This window comes from Panthera pardus, unplaced genomic scaffold, assembly GCF_024362965.1.
Source record: "Panthera pardus isolate Hobbes unplaced genomic scaffold, ASM2436296v1 HiC_scaffold_16, whole genome shotgun sequence".
NCBI lineage: Eukaryota > Metazoa > Chordata > Mammalia > Carnivora > Felidae > Panthera > Panthera pardus.
The window spans coordinates 107,082,667-107,104,329 of record NW_026526721.1 but is presented as its reverse complement, the minus strand read 5'-3'; the positions used below and the strand labels follow the sequence as shown (position 1 = coordinate 107,104,329).

General features: G+C 35.5%; 1 protein-coding gene across 6 annotated transcripts in view; it reads left to right on the top strand.

The window, feature by feature from the left end:
• LEKR1 (leucine, glutamate and lysine rich 1) overlaps positions 1-21,663 on the top strand; it is a 219,493-nt gene that overhangs the window by 13,338 nt on the left and 184,492 nt on the right. For all 6 annotated transcript variants that reach the window (XR_008422539.1, XR_008422538.1, XR_008422537.1 and 3 more), the window contains one exon: positions 3,930-4,144. Coding sequence is in view for 2 of the 6 variants with exons in the window: in XM_019440299.2 (XP_019295844.2) it covers positions 3,930-4,144 (215 nt within the window). In the remaining 4 variants the exon portion in view is untranslated. The remainder of the gene's footprint in view (positions 1-3,929; positions 4,145-21,663) is intronic.

The following is a 21,663-nucleotide window of genomic DNA, read 5'->3' as shown; positions in this document are numbered from 1 at the left end:
ACTTTTGTTCAATATACTTATCTAACATAGATCATTCAGTAATTTAGATCGTACTAGGTGAATTCTGGAGACTCTTCTTATGGACTTATTCTTTTGTAATTTGATTGTCTTGTTTTCTAGCTCATGATATCATTTTTTGGGTATTCTTTGCTGAACTTCTAGAATACCTATTCTATAAAATGTATTACTTTATGTATTTCTGCTCTACCTGCCCCTGCCTTGATTGCTGTTTAGAATATTAGAATAACATTCTAATAGCTTTTGTAGCTGTGAAGTTTATACTGTTTCTGTTTTGTACATCAGGCTGCAGATGAGCTCCACCTAGCAAGAGTTTTCTTTAGAATGAAGATAAAGCATTTTGCCAGAATCTGGGCAAGAACTGTGATTAATAGGCATAAGGTTAGGAATGAAAGTGCCTTCAAGTAAGCAATATAATTTTCAAATTGATGAGAAGGAACCAAAACTCACAAGAGCAAAGGGATTATAAGAAAATACCCATCTGTTCTGAATTAGTTCAGGTCTCTTGACCTAGATAAGTTATATTCCCAGGGACTGATAGTACCTTTGAATGGGATTGTGGAGCTACTCTTGGTGATCTTTGAGAACACATAGAGAGTAAGAGGATAACATACAAATGCCATTCCAGGTATAAAATGGCCATAAATTATAACCAGTGAACTCAATTTCAGTTCCAGACAATATACTAGAACGTATTTATTAAAAGATGGTTTGTGAGGATATACTAGAGAAAACAGTAACCCTTGAGCCAATTTTATGTTTATTAAGAGAATCAGCATGTGGATGCTGTATACAGTTACTAGGTCCAAGACCTATAGTAGCTATAGAATGTATAGAATTTATGAAGACATTTGACTGAGTTTGCCATAATATTCCTGAAGACAATATGGGTAAATATAGGCTGATTATAAAAATAATTGGATAGATTAATAATCAGTTGAAAAGTTGTACCTTCAACTCTTCAAATGTGCTGAGTAATAGATCAGTATCAACCAAGTAGCTATGACATGCTATGGAGTTCTTTCCTCAGTTTTGTCATATTCAACATTTTAAATCAATGAATTAGATGGAGAAAACAGCTTATAAGGATCAATTTTCAAAGAGACACAAAGCTTAGAATTTCCTGCACACCAAGTCAATACATAAAGGGAGTCTAACACATACATATCTTTAAGATACATGTGTGTCAGAGGCACCTGGGTGGCTCATTTGGTCAAGTTTCCGACTTCAGCTCAGGTCATGATCTTGTGGTTCGTAGGTTCGAGCCCCACTTTGACCTCTGCTGACAGCTCACAGCCTGGAGCCTGCTTTGGATTCTGTATCTCCCTCTTTCTCTGCCCCATCCCCACTCTCTCTCTCTCAAAATAAAAATAAAACTTAAAAAAAAAGAAAAAGATATATGTGTGTCTAAGATATGTATGTGCAGATATATATGTTATTAATTTACTTACATTATAATTATAATTTAATTTTCTGCACTTCAATCTGAAAAACCAGATACACAATAGAATGAGGGTTATTGGTTGCAAGAAATAGGTAGCATAAGGAGGAAAGAGAATAGTGCAGGAAGATTGGGCATGGATCCCAAAGGACAGGTAGGGAAGCTAGGTTGCACGAGTAACTGAAGTGAGGAATTTGAAGGTCATTGGTTCCTTTTTTCCTTTCTTACTTTGGATCCAGATTATCTTTGTCTCATCTTGTCTGTGTATGTCTGCTCACCCTTCTCTCTCATTCCAGTAATGTGGCTAACTCTGTGTGGAAGATCCGTCTCCATTCAGGCTGCCCTAAAGGTGTCCCAAATACCTGGGTCTTCAACACTTACAAGTCTGGTTGGCTCATCCCAGCCTAGGGCTTGGTTCTTCTAGGTCTGATATCCAGTCCTCATCCCCCAGTCAGCCATGGCTACGGTTGATGGGTGGAGGGAGATTTAGTCACATTACCAGAGCAGCCAGGACTGTAGAAGGTGAATTCTCTAAAAAAGGAAACATAGGTGAGAAGGAATAGATTGGTATATTTAATATAATGAAAGATGGTTTCACACTGAAGCATTTTTTTAATAGGTGCTTTATTTAACACAAAAGCAAGTAATAATATATAATATCAACGTATAAAAAATAGAAAAGACTGTTGTGAACGAAGGTTGCATTAGAAGATACTACCAATGATATTACTTATGAGATATTAGAATGAGGGAAGTTTGAGCCCTCTCTTACTCTGTTTTAGTGAGACCAACCGTGCTGGAGTATTAAATTCTGGGGACCAAACTTTGAAACATGTATAGAACACTGGAACAGGTTCAGAGAAAATTATTCAGAATAAGGAAGAAATTCAAAACCATGTCATATGGGAAACAGCTGAAGGAATTGGAAGTCTTGACCTGGAGAAGAGAAGATACGGAGTGCTCCTGATAGCTGTCTTTAAATATTAGAACGAGGTCTAGGGTTGTTCCACATGGTTACTGGGAGATTTAGGGCCAGTGCGCTTACCAGGGAGGCAGATTTGGGGTCAGCATGAGAAGCTGTCAGAGGATAGAACAGGCTGCTTTACAAACTAGTTTCCCATCATTTGGGAGGTTGAAATAGAATCTGGATAACTTCTTATCCAGGTTAGAGTAGATTGTATGCAAGTTACTTTTATGATTTGTTTCAAACTTGTTGTTTTACAAATCTGTAAATTTGGTATCTCTGGCAGTTAGATGGTTGATGTGGTCATTCACCTGTATCCCACAGTATTGCAGTTTTTAATTTGAAATTTTTGTTATTGAACTTTAGATGAACAAAATGACACTATGTAAAGATTTGTTATTTGTTTCAACTGACTCTTGTGTAATGGCATTGACAGGTGGGTGAAGTGTGTCACTCTTAGTTGTGGGAGCAGTTTCTACAGTCTTAAGGGAGTTTTCATTAAGAGTAAGTACCCCTTGAATACAAGTGTTGCTTTCATTTTAGTGCCCTGGGGCAAATATTTAATGAAGCCATCTCTTAGCCTTTGTGAATAGCAGGACGAGTAGTCTACTTGAGGAATATTTATATACTTGAGACAGAAAAAAGAATTACCTCTCTCTTCACTTTGCTGGAATTCCATTTTTCACTGCCCTTATGCTGGCCAGAGATATATGAACTTCTTATTTATTTAAGAAGTAAGAGGGTTAAGCTGACTCACCCATAGCAGAAAAATATGACACAAATGGTTACAGGGGGTAGGTTTTAGATAGACCTGGGTTTAATCCCAATGTCTCCATATACCAACTGGTTATTTAACTTCAGTGGTTTCCATTTCCTTATCTATAAAATGGGTATAACCATACCTACCTGAAGGGAAAAGAACAGAGTTAGAAGAGATTGGGTTTAAAATGTTTTTGCTATTTATGGTTATATGAGAGAATTCTGTTGTAAATTCTGTAAAAATCATAAAATATTAAAACTGAACAGGAACTTAAGAGTTCATTTGGTCCAATGCCATAATTTTATAAATGAGGAAAAATAAGATCTGAAAAAGCCAAGAGGCATCTCCAGGATCACAGTGCAGCTGGCAGTGAAAGGCCAGCGATTTCTCTCCACTTCATGGAAAACTCATCTTAAAACAAGAATTATAAAGATGTTTTCATCATTTTTTGTTTTATTTTATGGAAAATATTTCAAGAGTAAATCTTTCTTAGAGATACTATGGAGAAGCAATCACTCTGAAAGACCCTTTTTTAATTCCAAGATTCTGTGTCAGAGTCAATGTCATGCCAGTTTTTAAAATTTTATCCAGATGTCAGCAACATCATAATTATTACTCCATGGCATAGTCCATTGTGCATTTACTTCATTTGACCAGCGTGGTTGCAATAACATCTTCAGTGGAACTTTGCCAGAAATTTAAAAATATCATTTCAATGTATGTATGTATATATGTCTATTTTCTAGATGTCCCCTGAAGAAAAAGTTTGTAAGTACTGTGGAGTCAGCTATCTAATTCTTCACGAGTTTAAAGCTATGGAAGAAAAAATGAAAGCTATGGAAAAAGAGATGAAATTTTATCAAGGAAGTGTAGATCGTGAAAAGAGACTTCAAGAAAAGCTACGGTCTCTTAGTCAAGATTTTGAACAGTACAAAATTGACAATGAATCCAAAACAGAAAGGTATATTATTCTTTTCTGTCATTTATTTAGTTCGAAAGGAAAGTACAGGAAATAGACTTTGAATGTTTTTCTGGAATTTCTCTATATCAGGTATAACTTACACTTTAATACACCTATGTTTGTTCATTAATTATTACTAATTGTTAAACCTAATTATTATAGTTTGAGCATTTCTTTTGAGGCATAATATTTACTATTTGAATAATTAGAAACTAGTTCATTCAGTAGTCATAGTTGGGAAGGGTCAAGTTATATTTTTCCCCAGATATATATCTTAATTTATCATTAGAAAGATTTGTCTATCAAAATCAGGTGAATTTTGGTTGTTTTGCGACTTAACATTTGTTTTTAAATGGCCTTGAATATTTAGATTTATAGCATAAGGTTTTCATGTTTTGAAAGGATGCCAAAACATTAAAATTGGTACATGATTCTAAGTCACTGAAATTGGAATAAAATTAAAGATTGTGTTCCTAATTGCTGCTGAATCTAATCAGCAATTTAGTCTGCCTAACGACACTTCAGTATGTTTATACAGACACTTCTATAGAAGGGTTTTTGCTGGTATTTTATGGCTTTTCCTTTTTCCTATAAGTGAATATTTCTCCATTTAAAATATCGACAGTTGATGTTAGTAAATTTTGAATTAATGAATTTAGTGAATATCATGTCTTTGTAAAAGTAGGAACTTTGTTAAATCTCCTAGGATTAAGTGCTTCTATTACATTTTGTTATAAGCTTTTATAATTACATTAAATCTCAGTTGAACCTGATATTTCTTAGACCTTTACTAAGAAAACTTTGTTACAGTGTCTTTAATTTCAAATTTGAATAATAAATTATTTCATAATGTTTGAGTAGAAAAATAAGAAGCTTGAAGTATTCAGCTTAAAATTTTAGATTTGGAGGGTTTTGCCTATCAGAGCAGAGATTCTTTTGTTTGGGGTATTCACATTTTACTTTCTTTAATAAAATATTGCATTATATAAGTCATATGAACACACAAAATAAAAGAAGTAAACAGAAGTAAAGGCAAAGAATTCCCTTTTTATTCTGATTACTTTCTTCTTACTAGAGAGAAAACCACTTTTAATGGTTTGGTGTATATCTTTCTAGATCCTTTATTGTGCCTTTTCTTTTATTATAGATATATTTCTTTAAAATATCTAATATATCATATATGAGCCACTTAATTACATACATTGGAAATTGTTCTGTGTTAGTGTGTATAGAGCAATCTTGTTTTTAACTGTTACACTTTCCTTCTTAAGAATATGCCATAATTTACTTATTTTTCTTTTCAACATTTAGATTATTTCCAATACTTCTTATTACAGGTATTATTTTTTTTACAGATAGTATTTATATTTATATTCTTGTGTACATGTGTTTTTCATGGGATAAATTCCTAGAAGTGAAATTGCTGAAAGAAAGGAAATGCCAACTTAAAATTCTGATAAATAGGGGTGCCTGGGTAGCTCAGTCAGTCAGCTATGTATCCGACTCTTGATTTAGTCTCGGATCATAGTCTCACGGTTCATGAGATTGAGCCTAGTGTTGGGCTTTGTGCTGACAGTGTGGAGCCTGCTTGGGATTCTTTACCTCTCTCTGCCCCATCCCCCCTTGAAAATAAATAAATAAACATTAAAAAAAATAAAATTCTGATAAATGTATACCAAATTGTCCTTTGAGAAGATAGTGTTAATTTGACCAATAGTTTATAAGACCATTTTCCTACATGTTCATATTAGAGTTTTTCAATTTTTTTCAAATAATTTACTTTTTTCTTGAGTTTTCATTGTTGTTTAATTTGTGTTTCTTTGTTGCTAGTGAGGTCGAACATTTTTTCATGTTTATTAGACATTTCTGTTTTTTCCTCTACTAAGTACTTGTTCATATCTGTTGTCAAAATTTTTATTGGGTTATTTGTTTATTTTTGTTTATTTATAGGAGTTTTTAATAAAATATGGACATTATGTTTGGTTTATGTATGTTGCTAATATTTCCTCATGTTTGCCTATCTTTTTGTTTATTGTGTTTTTCTGTGTTGATTTTTTATTTTTTTAATATTTCATGCCAAATTCTGGTCCAGGTTCTGTGTCAAGTTCTTTTGATTGCAAACAACAGAAACTCACTCTGGCTAACACTAACCTAGATTCAGGCAGGTTGAAAGCACAACATATGCTTAAAACTTTTATAGTACTGCTGTTTTAGTTAACTTTTTAATCTATTTGGAATTAATTTTGTCTGGTGGATTTATAATTTCATATTTATTCTTTTTGAAATGTATGGCTTGTCTCAATATCATTCATTAAATTTTCATTCTTTCTCTTTTGATTTGAAATGCCACCTAGTAATTTCTATGCTAGTCTATTTCTGGACTCTGTTTTATGCTATTGATCTATTGCTTATCAGTGGGTGTCTTAGTCCATTTGGGCTGCTATAACAAAGTACCATAGACTGGGTGGTTATAAACATTATTTATTTGTTTCTGACAGTTTTGCAGGCTGGGAAGTCCCACGGTGCTGGCATATTTGGAAGGGTTCCTCCCTCCTACTCTTTCCTGGTTTGGTGTTTTTGCTATGTCCTCACATGGTGGAAGAAGCAAGGGAGCTCTTCCAGGTTTCTTTTATAAGTACACTAATCTCATTCTTGAGGATAAAAATTCTATGTGCTATGCCTATTCATCTTTTCGTCCCTTTTAAAGACTGGCAACCACTGATCCATTTGCTGTCTTCATAGTTTTGTATATGAATGTTGTATAGTTGGAATCATATGTAGCTTTTTCAAGTTCTCTTACTTAGTAATATGCATTTGAGTTTCTTGCATGTCTTTTCATGGCTTGAGAGCTTACTTCTTTTTAGCATTGAATAATATTCCATTGCCTGGATGTTCCACAGTTTATCCATTCATCTACTGAAGAGCACCTTGATTGTTTCCACGTTTTGGTAGTTATGAATAAAGCTGCCATAAGTATTCATGTGCAGGTTTTTGTATGCAGATACATTTTCAACTCCTTTAGATAAATATCCAAGTGTGATTGCTGGATCATACAGTAAGAGTATGGATAATTTCGTAAGAAACCTCCAAGTTGTCTTCCAAAGTGGCTCTATCATTTTGCATTCCTGGCGACAATGAATGAGTGAGAGTTCCTGTTACCACATACTCACCAGAATTTGGTGTTGTTGGTATTTTGGATTTTGGCCATTCTTATAAGTGTGTATTGGTATCTTGTTTTAATTTTCATTTCCCTGATGACATATGATGTTGAACATCTTTTCATATGCTTGGTATCTGTATATCTTTGCTGAAGTGTTTATTCAGATGTTTTGCCTATTTTTAAATCAGATTGATTATTTTCTTATTGTTGAGATTTAAGAATTCTTTGTATATTTTGGATAATAGTCCTTTATTGGATGTGTCTTTTGCACATACCTAATTTTTCTCCTGTTATTTTCTAGGAATTTTATACTTTTGCATTTTATATTTATATCCATGATACATTTGAGTTAATTTTTGTGAAGGTTGTAAACTCTGTACTTATATTCTTTTTTTTTTCTTTTTTCTTTACTTTTTTTTTTTTTTTTTTTGCACTTGGATGTCTTATCGTTGCTCCCAGCGTGATATGTTAAAGAGATCATCTTTGCTCAATTGTATTGCCTTTGCTCCTTTGTTGAAGAGCAGTTGACTGTAGTATTTATGTGGATCTATTTCTTTTTTTCTTAAAGTTTATTTATTTATTTTGAGAGAGAGGCAGTGTGAGTGGGGGAGGAACAGAGTGAGAATCCCAAGCAGGCTCTGCACTGTTAGCACAGAGCTTGATGAAGGGCTCAAACTCCCGAAACCGCGAGATCATGACCTGAGCTGAAGTCGGACGCTCAACCAATTGAGCCACCCAGGCGCCCTCATGTGGATCTATTTCTGGACTCTGTATTCTGTTCCATTAGTATCTTTGTCTGTTTTGTTTTGTTTTGTTTTGTTTTGTTTTGTTTTGTTTTGTTTTGTTTTGTTTTTACTGGTACTACATTATCTTGATTATTGTAGTTTTGTAGTAAGTCTTGAAGCCAGGTAGTGTCAGTCCTCCAAATTTGTTTTTCTCCTTCAATATTGAGTCGGCTATTCTGGGTCTTTTGTCTCTCCATATAAACTTCAGAATCTGTGTGTTCATATCCACAAAATAACTTGTGGGATTTTGATTGATACTGAATTAAATCTATACATCAAGTTGGGAAGAATTGATATCTTGACAATATTGAGCCTTCCTATCCACACACGAAATAACTCTCAATTTATTTAGTTATTCTTTGTTTTCTTTCATCTACATTTCATTTTCTTATATAGATCTTATACATATTTTGTTAAGACTTTTTCACGGTTATACCTACGTATTTAATTTTTTGGGGGGGTTGCTAATGTAAATGGTAATCTGTTTTTAATTTCAAATTCCATGTAGTTATAGTATATAGGAAATTTATTGACTTTTGTATGTTATGTATTTTGTTATGTATTTTCTACATAGGTGATCATATAGATTTGCATACTATACATTTCAGCAAGTTGTATTTTCATTTTCATTTAGTTCAAAGTATTTTTAAACTTCTGTTGTGACTTCTTTGACCCATATGTTATTCATAAGTGTCTTTTTTTATTTCCCAGTATTTGGGGATTTCTCAGCTCTTCTGTTTCATTTGTAGTTTAATTTCCTCGTGGAACCAGACATTGTATGATTTTAATTTTTTAAAATTGTTAGAGTGTATTTTATGGCCCTGAATGTGGCCTAACTTGGTGAATGTTCCATGTGAGCTTGAGAAAAATGTATGTTCTGCTATTCTTGGATGAAATAGTCCATAGATGTCAATTATTTCAATTGATTAATGATACTATTGAGTTCAACTATGACCTTACTGATTTTCCACCTTTGTATCTGTCCATTTTTGTATTAAAGTCTTCAACCATGCTAGTGGATTTATTTATTTCTCCTTGTAATTCTATAAGCTTTTGCCTCACATATTTTGATGCTCTGTTGTTAGGATCTGTTGTTAAGGATTATTATGTCTTCTTGGAGTATTGACTCCTTTATCATTACATAATACCCCTTTTCAACTCTGATAACTGTCATTGCTCCAAAGTCTTCTCTGTCTGAAATGAATACAGACATTCTCACTTCTTTTGATTAGTGTTAGCATGATATATCTTTCTCCACTGCTTTATTTTTAATCTACATGTGTCTTTATATTTAAAATGGGTTTCTTGCAGACAACATGTACTTGGGTCTCATTTTTTGATACACTCTGTTAATGATTTCAATCATTAACATTCAAAGTACAGTAAAACCTTGGATTGTGAGTCACTTGTTCTGTGACTGTTCCACAAGACAAGCAAGCACTTCTAATAAATTTGAACTTGATAAATGAACGATGTCTTGAAATATGAGTAGTACGTGATTCCTAATGTCACATGATCACAACTGAGCCAATAGTTCTTGAAATTCCCTTTGATATATGGGTGCTTTGGATTATAAGCATGTTTTCAGAACAAATTATGCTCACAAATCAAAGTTTTACTGTAAAGATTGATGTAGTTGGATCACTATCACCATTTTTATTACTGTTTTCTATTTGTTGCCCTTGTTCTTGTTTTTATTCTTATGTTTGTCTTTCACACTTTTTCTGCCTTTTGTGTATTTGAGCATTTTAAATAATTACATTTTCTCGTTCTTAGAATATCAGCTCTACTTGTTTTTTACTTTTTTTTTTAGTTGTTGTATAATTTGCATTATATATTTATAGCTAATCCAAGTCTACTTTCAAATAACACTGTGCTGCTTCATGGGTAGTGTAAGTACCTTATAATAACAAAATATTCCTGATTCTTCCCTCCTATTTCTTGCATCATTGCTGTCATTCATTTCACTTTAAGTAAGAGTACGTAAATATTCACCATCAGGATTTGCATGATTTGTTTCTTTAGTCATGATTTTCTGTAGTTTAAAGATGGTATACCTAACTGTGGGGTTTTTTGCAGGGCAGGGTGGTGTAATCATCTTGCTTGGTATTCTCTGAGGTTTCTGGATCTGTGGTTTGGTGTCTGACATTAATTTAGAGGAAATTCTCAGTCGTTGTTTCAAATACTGTTTCTTTTCTTTTTTCTTTTGGTATTCTTGTTATACATATGTTGCACCCTTTATAGTTGTCCCAAAGTTCTTAGAGTCTCTCCCTCTCTCTCTCTTTTTTTTTTCATTTTTTCCCTTTGCTTTTCAGTTTTAGCAGCTTTTCAATTCTATTGTCATATCCTCAAGCTCAGAGAATTCTTTCCTCAATGATGTCTTGTCTACTAATAAACCCATTAAAGGCATTCTTCATCTTGTTATAGTGTTTTTGATCTCTAGCATTTATTTTTGATTCTTTATTAGAAGTTTCATATCTCTGCTTACTTACCCATGTATTTTTGAATATTGTCTACTTTTTCCATTAAAGCTCTTTTCATACTAATTGCAAATTCCTAGTCTGATAATTCTGACATTCCTGCCATATCTGCCTCTGGTTCTGATGTTTGCTTAGTCATTTCAAACTGGGTTTTTGTTTTTGTTTTTGTTTTTGTTTTTGTTTTTTGCCTTTTAGTGTGCCTTCCAATTTTTTGGAAGGAGAACATGATGTTCTAGGTGAAAGGAATTGCAGTTAATGGGTCTTTAGTAATTCAGTCTAATCTGGTGGGTGGGAGTGTAGGAGAGGTATTCAGTAGTCCTGGGATTAGGTCCCAGTCTTGCAGTGAGCCTGTGCCTCTAGACTGTGAACTTCACAGATGTTTCTCAGTTGCCAGCCTCTTACCCCTCCCCACTCCCACCCTAGGTAGGACAGGATGGCTGGGGTGGGCTGAAGTTGGGTATTTCCCTTTGCCAGGTCAGTTGAGCCCTGATAAAACCCCAGTAGTTTAAACTCTGATAAGATAGTTTTTCCTGAGAGCAGGCCTCTTAAACAGAATAGAAAGCTCTGGTATATTTCATCATATTTGAAATATGTTTCCCCTCTCCTTGTCAGAAGCACAAGTGGATTTTTCTCTAATCTTTACTGTGAAGACCTGGTAAGGCTCCTGGATATAAAACTCACAAAAGTGTGGTTTCCCTCTCCCCCTATAGTTTTTATCTCTCAGATTGATGTCCACAGTGAGCTTCCAGTCATTTGCCAATTACAATTCAGGTTTTTCTTTCCATGCATTGGTTCCCATGAAGGTTTCTCTTGTGGGTTTCTGCTCTGAGAAGTTCTGATTCTCTGTATCCACCTTATCTGTCTCTAATTTAGGGGGCAGTGGTTTGCCCTGTGACCTTACTTCTCTAACAGATCTAGCAAGAGTTGTTCATTTTTCACTTTGTTCATCTTTTTTACCTATTGTTAGGATAGCATAGTGACTTCTAAGCTCCTTACACATCTGATTGGAAACCAGAAGTCTTATGCTGACATTTAAAAAAATGACTTAATACTTTAAACATTTTTATTTTTTTCATGTGCTATAAGTGTTTATAACTGTACTCATTAAGCCTCATGAAACCTGAATCAAAGTATAGATAGCCCAAGAGAAAGAATAGAACATGGTGGACAAAGGAAATAAGCAGAAAAATATGAGTGCCTAAAATTTAAAGAAAGAATGGATTTCAAATAACATTTTCTTTCTTTATTTTTTTATTAAAAATTTTTAATGTTTATTTATTTTTTGCGAGAGACAGGCAGACAGACAGAGCACGAGTGGGGGAGGGGCAGAGAGAGAGGTAAGTAGGCTCCAGGCTCTGAGCTGTCAGCATAGAGCCCAACGCAGGGCTCAAATCCACAGACTGTGAGATCATGACCTGAGCCAAAGTCGGATGCTTAACCGACTAAACCACCCAGGCACCCTCAAATAACATTTTCTAACCTTGACTTTCTTGCTATAATAGGTTAGTGTTACTACTTCTATATCAATTCCTTTGGTGTCTGTCATAGACTAGTATTGAGCTGCCAACTTGACATTGTGGCAGAAATATCTTTTGGGGCTCCTTGGGAGGTCTACTCCAGAGTTCCTCTGGAAAGGACTTCATTTGAGTAGCCACAAGGAAATTCTATGTTTGCAGGTAGATTGATACTGTATAGATAAATATATCATTATTATAGCTACTAGACTGTTCTATGGATATAAGCTTATTGAAACTCTTAGTTTAAGCTTATGATGCTCACCAGCTGGTCAGAATGACATATAGAAAATTTTACCTTTTATAAAAGTCATAACAGAGTAGCACACTGATCACAGCTGGGTGTTTACTTCAGAGAATTCAAGAACCATAATGGCAGATTACTGGTCAGAAATATTTGCATTTAGAATTGAATGGAATTTTTACATTAAACTTTAATTTTGAGGTAATTATAGACACATGCAGTGTAAGAAATAATGGAGATCCTGTGTACTATTTACCCAGTTTCCCCTGTTGGTAACAGCTTGTAAAACTAGTATAATATCATAGTGAGGATATTGACATTGATATAGTCAAGATGCAGAACAGTTTCATTACCACAGGATTCCTCATGTTGCTCTTTATAGCCACAGTTACCCTCTCCCTCCTCCAATCATGACCCCTGGCAACCACCATTTCTATAATTTTGTCCTTTCAAGAATGTCATATAGATGGAATCATAGAATATTAGTCTTTTTGGGATAGGCTTTTCATCCAGCATAATTCTTTGGAGATGCATTCAAGTAGTGTGTATTAATAGTTCATTCTTTTTTATTACTGAATAGTATTACGTTGTATTCATTGTATTGATGTACCATATTTTGTTTAATCATTTACATTAATCATTCACAGAAGGGCATGTTGGTTGTTTTCAGCTTTCCCTATTGCAAAGGAAGCTGCTATGAATGTTTATATACAGGTTGTGTTTGAACATGAGTTTTGTTTCACTTCTACAAATGTTCGGAGTGCAGTTGCTGGATTTTAGGGTAACTGCATGTTTGATTTTATAAGAAACTTCCAAATAGTGTTGCAATGTGGTTATACCCTTTTGCATTTTCACCAGGAATATATGAGTCATCCAGTTTTTCCACATCCTCACCAGCATTTGATGTTGTCGACTATTTTTTAATTTAGCTGTTCGATAGGTGTGTAGTGGTACCTCATCATGATTTTACTTTGCATCCTAATGACTCACGATGTTAAACCTCTTTTCATGTGTGTATTAGTTTACCGGGGCTACCATAACAAAATACTACAGACTGAATGGCTTAGACACCAGAAATTTATTTTCTCACAGTTTTGGAGGCTAGATGTCCAAGTTCAAGGTGCTTGATTTCTGACATGTTTGTATGTTTGAAGAGAGAGAGATCTCTGAGTCTCCTCATTTTCTTTTGTGGATACCAGTGCTGTGGGATAAGGGCCTCACCCTCATAATGTGTTTTAACCTTGATTGCCTCCTGAAAGGCCCTGTCTTCAAATACAGTCACATTGGGGGTTAGGGCTTCAACATTTGGAGTTTGAAGGCACATATTCAGCCCTTAACAGTGTGCTTATTTGTTTTCTGTATATTCTCTGCTGTGAAATGTCTACTCATATCTTTTGCCCATTTTCTAATTGAAATACTGACTTTTTACTGTTGAGTTTTTAGAATTTTTTTTATATACTCTCAACACTAAGCCTTTTTTGATTTGTAAATATTATCTCCCAGTCCTCTTCACAAGGTCTCTTGCAGACCAAAACTTTTTTTTTTACATTTGATGAGATTTAATTTATTGGTTTATCTTTCTATAGATCATACTTTTGCTAAGTCTAAGAACTCTTTGCCTAGCCATAGATCCTGAAGATTTTCCACTGTCATTTTTCTAGAAGTTTTTATGTTTTGTACTTAAGACATATTTCAATTTGTCTTAATTTTTTAAATAAGGCGTAGGACTTAGGTCAAAGTTCATTTCTTGCCTGTAAATGTTCTACTGCTCTAGCACCATTTATTTAAGACTACCTCCCCTTCATAGAACTGCTTCTGCACATTTGTCAAAAATCAGTTGAGCACATTTGTATTGGTTTATTTGGGGGTTCTGTATTCTGTTCCATTTATCTATGTGTCTGTTTTTCCACCAGTCCCACACAGTTTCGATTACTGTAGTAAATTGGTAGACCTTTATGTTAAAGGTAGAGTGATTCCTCCTATTTTATTCTTCTTTTTAAAGATTGTTTTAGTTTAGTTTCTTTACCTTGCCATATAAAATTAAGAATTGGTTTGTGTCTACAAAACATCTTGCTCGGATTTTGATAGCAATTACATTAACCTGTGTATCAGTTTGGGGAAAATTGACATCTTTACTATGTTGAGTCTTCGAATCCATGAACACAATATATCTCTGCATTTATTTAGATCTTATTTGATTTCTTTCATCAGCATTTTGTAATTATCAGCATACAGAGCTTGTACATGTTTTGTTAATTTATACTCAAGTATTTTATTTTCTTTGGAGTGTTTGTAAATGGTATTGTGTTTTTAATTTTGGTTTCCACATGCTTGTTTTTAGTATATACAAATGCATTGTTAGCATATAGAAATGAAGACAATGGTGTCTGCAAATATGGATAGTTTTCTTTTTCTTTGCTATTTATATCTTTTTTTTTTTTTTTTTTGCTTTGCTACAGTGACTAGAACTTCCAGTAATATGTTGATTAAATATAGTGAGAGTACACGCCAGTCAGAGTGGCCAAAATGAACAAATCAGGAGGCTATAGATGCTGGCGAGGATGTGGAAAAACGGGAACCCTCTTGCACTGTTGGTGGGAATGCAAATTGGTGCAGCCACTCTGGAAAGCAGTGTGGAGGTTCCTCAGAAAATTAAAAATAGACCTACCCTATGACCCAGCAATAGCACTGCTAGGAATTTACCCAAGGGATACAGGAGTACTGATGCATAGGGGCACTTGTACCCCAATGTTTATAGCAGCACTCTCAACAATAGCCAAATTGTGGAAAGAGCCTAAATGTCCATCAACTGATGAATGGATAAAGAAATTGTGGTTTATATACACAATGGAGTACTACATGGCAATGAGAAAGAACGAAATATGGCCCTTTGTAGCAACGTGGATGGAACTGGAGAGTGTGATGCTAAGTGAAATAAGCCATACAGAGAAAGACAGATACCATATGGTTTCACTCTTATGTGGATCCTGAGAAACTTAACAGAAACCCATGGGGGAGGGGAAGGAAAAAAAAAAAAGAGGTTAGAGTGGGAGAGAACCAAAGCATAAGAGACTCTTAAAAACTGAGAACAAACTGAGAGTTGATGGGGGGTGGGAGGGAGTGGAGGGTGGGTGATGGGTATTGAGGAGGGCACCTTTTGGGATGAGCACTGGGTGTTGTATGGAAACCAATTTGACAATAAATTTCATATATTGGAAAATAAATAAATAAATAAATAAATAAATAAATAAATAAATAAATACAGTGAGAGTGTACATCCTTGCCTTATTCCCAGTCTTAGGGGGAAAACATTCACTCTTTCACTGCATTAGTGTGATGTCAGCTATAGGTTTTTTGTAGATGTTCTATCAAGTTGAAGAAGTCCACTTCTCTTCATAGTTGGCTGAGTTTTTATCATGAATAAATGATGGATTTTGTTAAATGGTTTTTCTTTGTCCTTTGATATAATCATATAATTGCTCCCCTTAATCCTGTGGATATGGTGAAATATATCGATTAATTTAAAAATATTGAACCAGACTTGTATACCTAGAATAAATCCCACTTGGTCATGGTGTATTGTATACATATACTGGATCTGATTTGCTAATATTTTGTTAAGGGTTTTTGTGTCTAAATTATTGAGAGATAATGGTGTGCAGTTTCATTTTTTTTATGATGTTTTTGTCTGGTGTTAGTATTATGTTGATGGAATCTTCTGAAAGAGATTGATTAATTCATCTTTATTTATTTATTTATTTATTTATTTATTTTAACGTTTATTTATTTTTGAGACAGAGACAGAGCATGAATGGGGGAGGGGCAGAGAGAGAGGGAGACACAGAATCCGAAGCAGGCTCCAGGCTCTGAGCCATCAGCCCAGAGCCTGACGCGGGGCTCGAACTCACGGACCGCGAGATCATGACCTGAGCTGAAGTCGGACATTTAACCGACTGAGGCACCCAGGCGCCCCGATGAATTCATCTTTAAATGTCTGGTAGAATTCTCCAGTGAAACCATCTGAACCTGGAGACTTTTTTGTCGTTGGTTGCATTTTTTAAAATGTTTTTTCATTTTTTGTCAGGAGGAAGGGCAGAGAGAGAGGGAGACAAAGACTCTGAAACAGGCTCCAGACTCTGAGCTGTCAGCACAGAGCCTGACATGGGGCTTGAACCCATGAACCATGAGATCATGGCCTGAGCTGAAGTCAGACGCTTAACTGACTGAGCCACTGGATTGCCCCTTGCTGATAGCTTTTAAATCACAGATCCATGTCTTTAATGGTTATAAGACTACTCAGGTTATTTATTTCATCTTGGTTGAGTTTTGGTAGTTCATGGTTTTCAAGCAATTCTATCCCAAGTTGTCAAATTTTTTAGAGTGTTGTTTATAGTCATACCTTACTATCCTTTTGATGACTACAGGATCTGCAGTGATAATGCCCTCTTTCATTCCTGATGTTGTTGATCTTTGTCTCTTTTTGTTCTTTTAATTCTTCCTGTAGATTTATAAATTTTGTTGATGTTTTTAAAGAGTCAGGTTTTCGTTTCATTGATTTTCTCTATTATTTTCCTGTTTTCAATTTAATTGATTTCTTCTTTTATCTTTGGTATTTTTTTTCTTTTGCTTGCTTTGGGTTTATTTTACCATTCTTTTTCTAATTTCTTGAGGTAGGAGCTTAGATTTTTTTTTTTTTAATGTTTATTTATTTTTGAGACAGAGAGAGACAGAGCATGAACAGGGGAGGGGCAGAGAGAGAGGGAGACACAGAATCTGAAACAGGCTCCAGGCTCCGAGCTGTCAGCACAGAGCCCGATGCGGGGCTCGAACTCACAGACTGTGAGATCATGACCTGAGGTAAAGTCGGACGCTTAACCTACCGAGCCACCCAGGTGCCCCAATTTTTTAAAAAAATTTTATTTACATTCCAGTTAGTTAACATACTGTATAATGTTAGTTTCAGGTATACAAAGTAGCAAGTCTTAGATTATTTATTTGAAAACTCCCTTTTTTGGTGGAAGCACTTATCTCTTTTCTAATGGAAGCACTTAATGTTTTACTCATAAATTTAACTCTCTTCACTACTTTAGTTGCGTTTCACGTATTTTGATATGCTGTACTTTCATCTTCATTTCAGTTCTCTTTGTGTGGGCTTGTGTGTATGTATAATTTTAAAAATTTCTTTTGAGACTTCTTTGACATATGCATTGTTTATTATTTTTTTATTTAAAAAATTTTGTTAATGTTTTTATTTATTTTTGAGACAGAGAGAGAACATGAGCAGGGGAGGGGCAGAGAGAGGGGGAGACACAGAATCTGAAGCGGGCTCCAGGCTCTGAGCTGTCAGCACAGAGCCCAACACAGGGCTCAAACTCACGGAATGTGAGATCATGACCTGAGCTGAAGTTGGACGCTCAACCAACTGAGCCACCCAGGTGCCCCTGACATAATGCGTGCATTATGTGACATATGCATTGTTTAGAAGTTTGCTGTTTGGTTTCCAAGTGTTTGTAGATTTTCTTGTCATCTTTGTTATTGATTTCTAGCTTGATTCCATTGCGCTCAGAGAATATATTTTGTATAATTTCACCTTCTAAAGATTTGTTGAAATTGATTTTATGGCCTAGTATAAGCTCTGCCTTGATGACTGTTATGTGGGTGCTTGAAAAAGAAATGTGTATACTTCTATTATTGGGTGGAGTTTTTTTATATATGGCAATTAAAATCTGATGGTTAGTAGTTTTGTTGAGTTCTTTCATTTCCTTGCTGATTTTCTGTCTAATTCTGTCTGTTACTGAAAGTGTAATTCTGAAAGTCCCCAACTCTAGTTGTAGATTTGTCTGTTATTCTTTGAGTTCTATAATTTTGGCTTCACATATTTTGTGGTTCTGTTGTTTGACATGTACACCTTTAGGACGGTTATGTCTTCCTGGTGGATTGATCCATTTATCATTATGTGATGTCCTTATTTCTCTATAGTAATTTTATTTGCTCGGAAGTCTGCTTTATCTGATAATATAGACACTATTGTTTTTTTTAAATGATTTACATGGTATATTGTTTCTATTCTTTTGCTCTTAATCTACCTATGTTATTATATTTTAAGTGAGTTTTGTAGACAGCATATTGTTGAACCATGTAGTTTTTTTTTTTTTAATCCACTCTGCCAACCTCTTTTAATTCATGTATTCAGACTATTTACACTTAAGGTAATTATTGGTATGCCATTTTATTATTTGTGTTCAGTTTGTTTCCTCTGGTTCTCTTTTCTTTGTTTCTCTTTTCTTACCTTTCTGTTGGTTTCTTGAACATTTTAAGGATTATATCCTGATATGTTTATAGTGATATATGTATATTGCTCTGCATGGGTTTCTTAGTGGATGCTCTAGTTATTGCAGTGTAGACACATGACTTATAGTCTGTGGTCTAATTATGATATGTCTTACATGGACTTCTTTGAGTTTATTCTATTTGGGTAGAATAAGATCTTCCCTACATCTTGTTGAATCTATAGGTTTATATGTCTTGCCATATTTAGAAAGTTTTCAGCCATTATTTCTTTGAATATTATTTAGCCCTACTTTCTGACTTTCTTCTCCTTAGATTCTAATCATGAATGTTAGCTCTTTTGCTATTGTCTTACATGTCTCTGAGACTTTGTTAGTTATTTTCCCCCCATTTTCTCTCTGTTCAGATTGGGTGAATACTGTTGATCTATCCTAAAGTTTATTGATTCTGTCTTCTGCCCATCTAGTGAGTTTTTTCTTTCAGTTATTATATTTTTTCATTTCTGTAATTTCTATTTGGTTATTTTTTTGTAACTTCTATTTATTTGTTGAGATTCTTTATTTTTTATTTCAATAGAATTTTAAATTGCTTTTAAAATAATTTTTATTCTGGCTGCTTTATAATCCTTGTCAGATAATTCCAACAATTGATTTATCTCAGTGTTGGGTCTATTGTTTATCTTTTCTTGTTAATGTTATGATTTTCCTGCTTCTGGCATGATAAGTGATTTTCCATCGAGTCCTGATTATTTTTGAGGTTATACTGTGAGGCTCTGGATCCTATTTCATCTTTTTTTTTTTTAAGCAGGCACTCCCCCTGTTGAGGTATAGCATGAAAGCCAGATGGGCATATTTGTTCAGCTTCCTGCTGAGTTCACTGACACCACTCCAGTAAAAATGGGTTTTGACTCATACTGTATCAGTCTGGTAGAGTGGAACTTCACCTACCCTCTTTGGTCCCCTTCACACTTTTCTGGCTAAAGTGGGTCACCAACTTGCACTGCCTTGTATCTCTGCTTGGGTTATAACGTTAGCTCCCTGCTGCTGAAGTCACTGTCACCAGAGAGTGTGAATCAGAGGGCTGACACACACTGCTTCGTTGCAGCAGGAGGCAGAAGCTTGGCTCCACTTTGTGCCCCACTGACACCAAGGGATGGGAGAAGTAGAGTGCCACCCAGCCCTGCTTCCCATCACTTGATTCTGCTTTGTTGACGGCAGCTGGGAGGGAGGCTCAGCAACCTGGTCCCACTGGCACCAGAGGAAAGGAAGCGGAGTGTTGACTAGTTGGTCTCATACTACCTTATTCTACCTCATTGGTGTTGAGTGGGGCTGGAGGCTCCTAATTGGGACCCCGTGACATGGAATCTGGATGGGGAGCAAGAGCAGGAGTGCTGCTAGTAGTGTTTTTAACTGCTTCATTCGATCTCTTTGCTGTTGCTTGATATGGAGGTTTAGTTTCCCACTAGGCCTCACTGACACCAGGAGTAGATGGGAAGTGAAGTGGTCACTACTATGGACTTACACTTTGTTCAGACTTGGTGCAGGGTGGGAGTGGAGGCTCAGCTTTCCCCTGGCCCTGCTGTTACTGCCCTGGTGGGGGAGTTAGAGCATATCTTAGCTTCTGCAAGAGGGAAATGGAAGATCAACTCCCAGATCATCCCATTGACACTGCACCTGTCAGGTGAATTGGAATACACTACCTGCCTCTATGGGGGTAGGGATGGCATGGTGTGAAAGATCAACTTTCTACTTGATCCCAGGCCTACTGAAATTCTGGGGTAGGGAGGTACAGTTGTACAGTTGATGTCTAGTTTGAGAGGGTGGATATTGCCAAGAATGTTTTTGTTGTTTAGTGACCCTATTCCTCATCAGTTAAGTAGATCAGATTTGTCTTGGAGGTTTTTTTTTTCTTTTTCTTTTTTGGTTTGTGATTGTTGGTGATTCTGGGTTGGAGATTTCAGCACCCTGTCTGGGATATATGGATACAATAAGGAAACTCAGCGATCTCATTGCCTTGGTATTTCTCAAGTTCTGAGATTTCTAGCCCATCTGCCTTCTTTCCACCTTTCAGAGTCTTCATATACATGTGTGTGTTATGATCAGGGTTTTTTAATTATAAGAGGGAGGACCTGAGAGCAACAGGTTGTGATCTTGGTTTTGATCTTGGGTTGATATTTTAGCCAAATTAAATATTGCTTTGAATAACTAAAAACTTTTTTTAAGTAATGGATTAAATTGTCACACTAGTCACAAAGTAGCTAGTCAATAAATAGTCACAAAATAGCTAGTCTATAGCTAGTTCACAAAAGTCAGTAGTTTTATAAATGTGTTTTCTATGTGTCTGCTAAACATTTCTTCTTTGACTTCTCTTCTGCTCATGCTAGGTTAAGACTCTGGCATGAAGATTTAAGCAGCTATACAATAGGCCTGTGTATGAGGAACCAGACTTAAGAGTTCTATTGAGCATAGGTGGCTGTTCTCACCAGTCAGGTGAGCCATGTAAGTAAAAGCCTAAAGCAGTCAGCCAGAGAAATGGGCATAGGTAGTAGGTACCAAGGGTTCAGAGAGCCAGACTGAGCTCACAGTTTGGGATCAAAATTGGGACACCTGGGTAGCTCAGTCGGTTAAGCGTGCCAGTTTGGCTCAGGTCATGATCTCACAGTTTGTGAGTTTGAGCCTGGCGTCGGGCTCTGTGCTGACAGCTTAGAGCCTGGAGCCCACTTCAGATTCTGTGTCTCCCTCTCTCTCTGCCCCTCCCCCACTTATGCTCTGTCTCTTTCTCTCTCTCTCTCAAAAATAAATAAACATTTAAAAAATTTAAAAAACTAATACAGAGAGTATCTCTGAGTTTATAAATGAAGAGAATGGGAGGAAATAGGTGTACCTGGATAGAGTAGAGCGTGATTTGGCAAATGAGGCAGATTTTGTGAATTATCTTCCCCTGCCAAATCTACCTTCCACATAGACTAGTTATATCAGTTAGGAATGCATTCTGCAGCAAGTGGCTTTAATTTGTTTCTTGAATCAAGAGTAAGGGGTATAGGCAGCT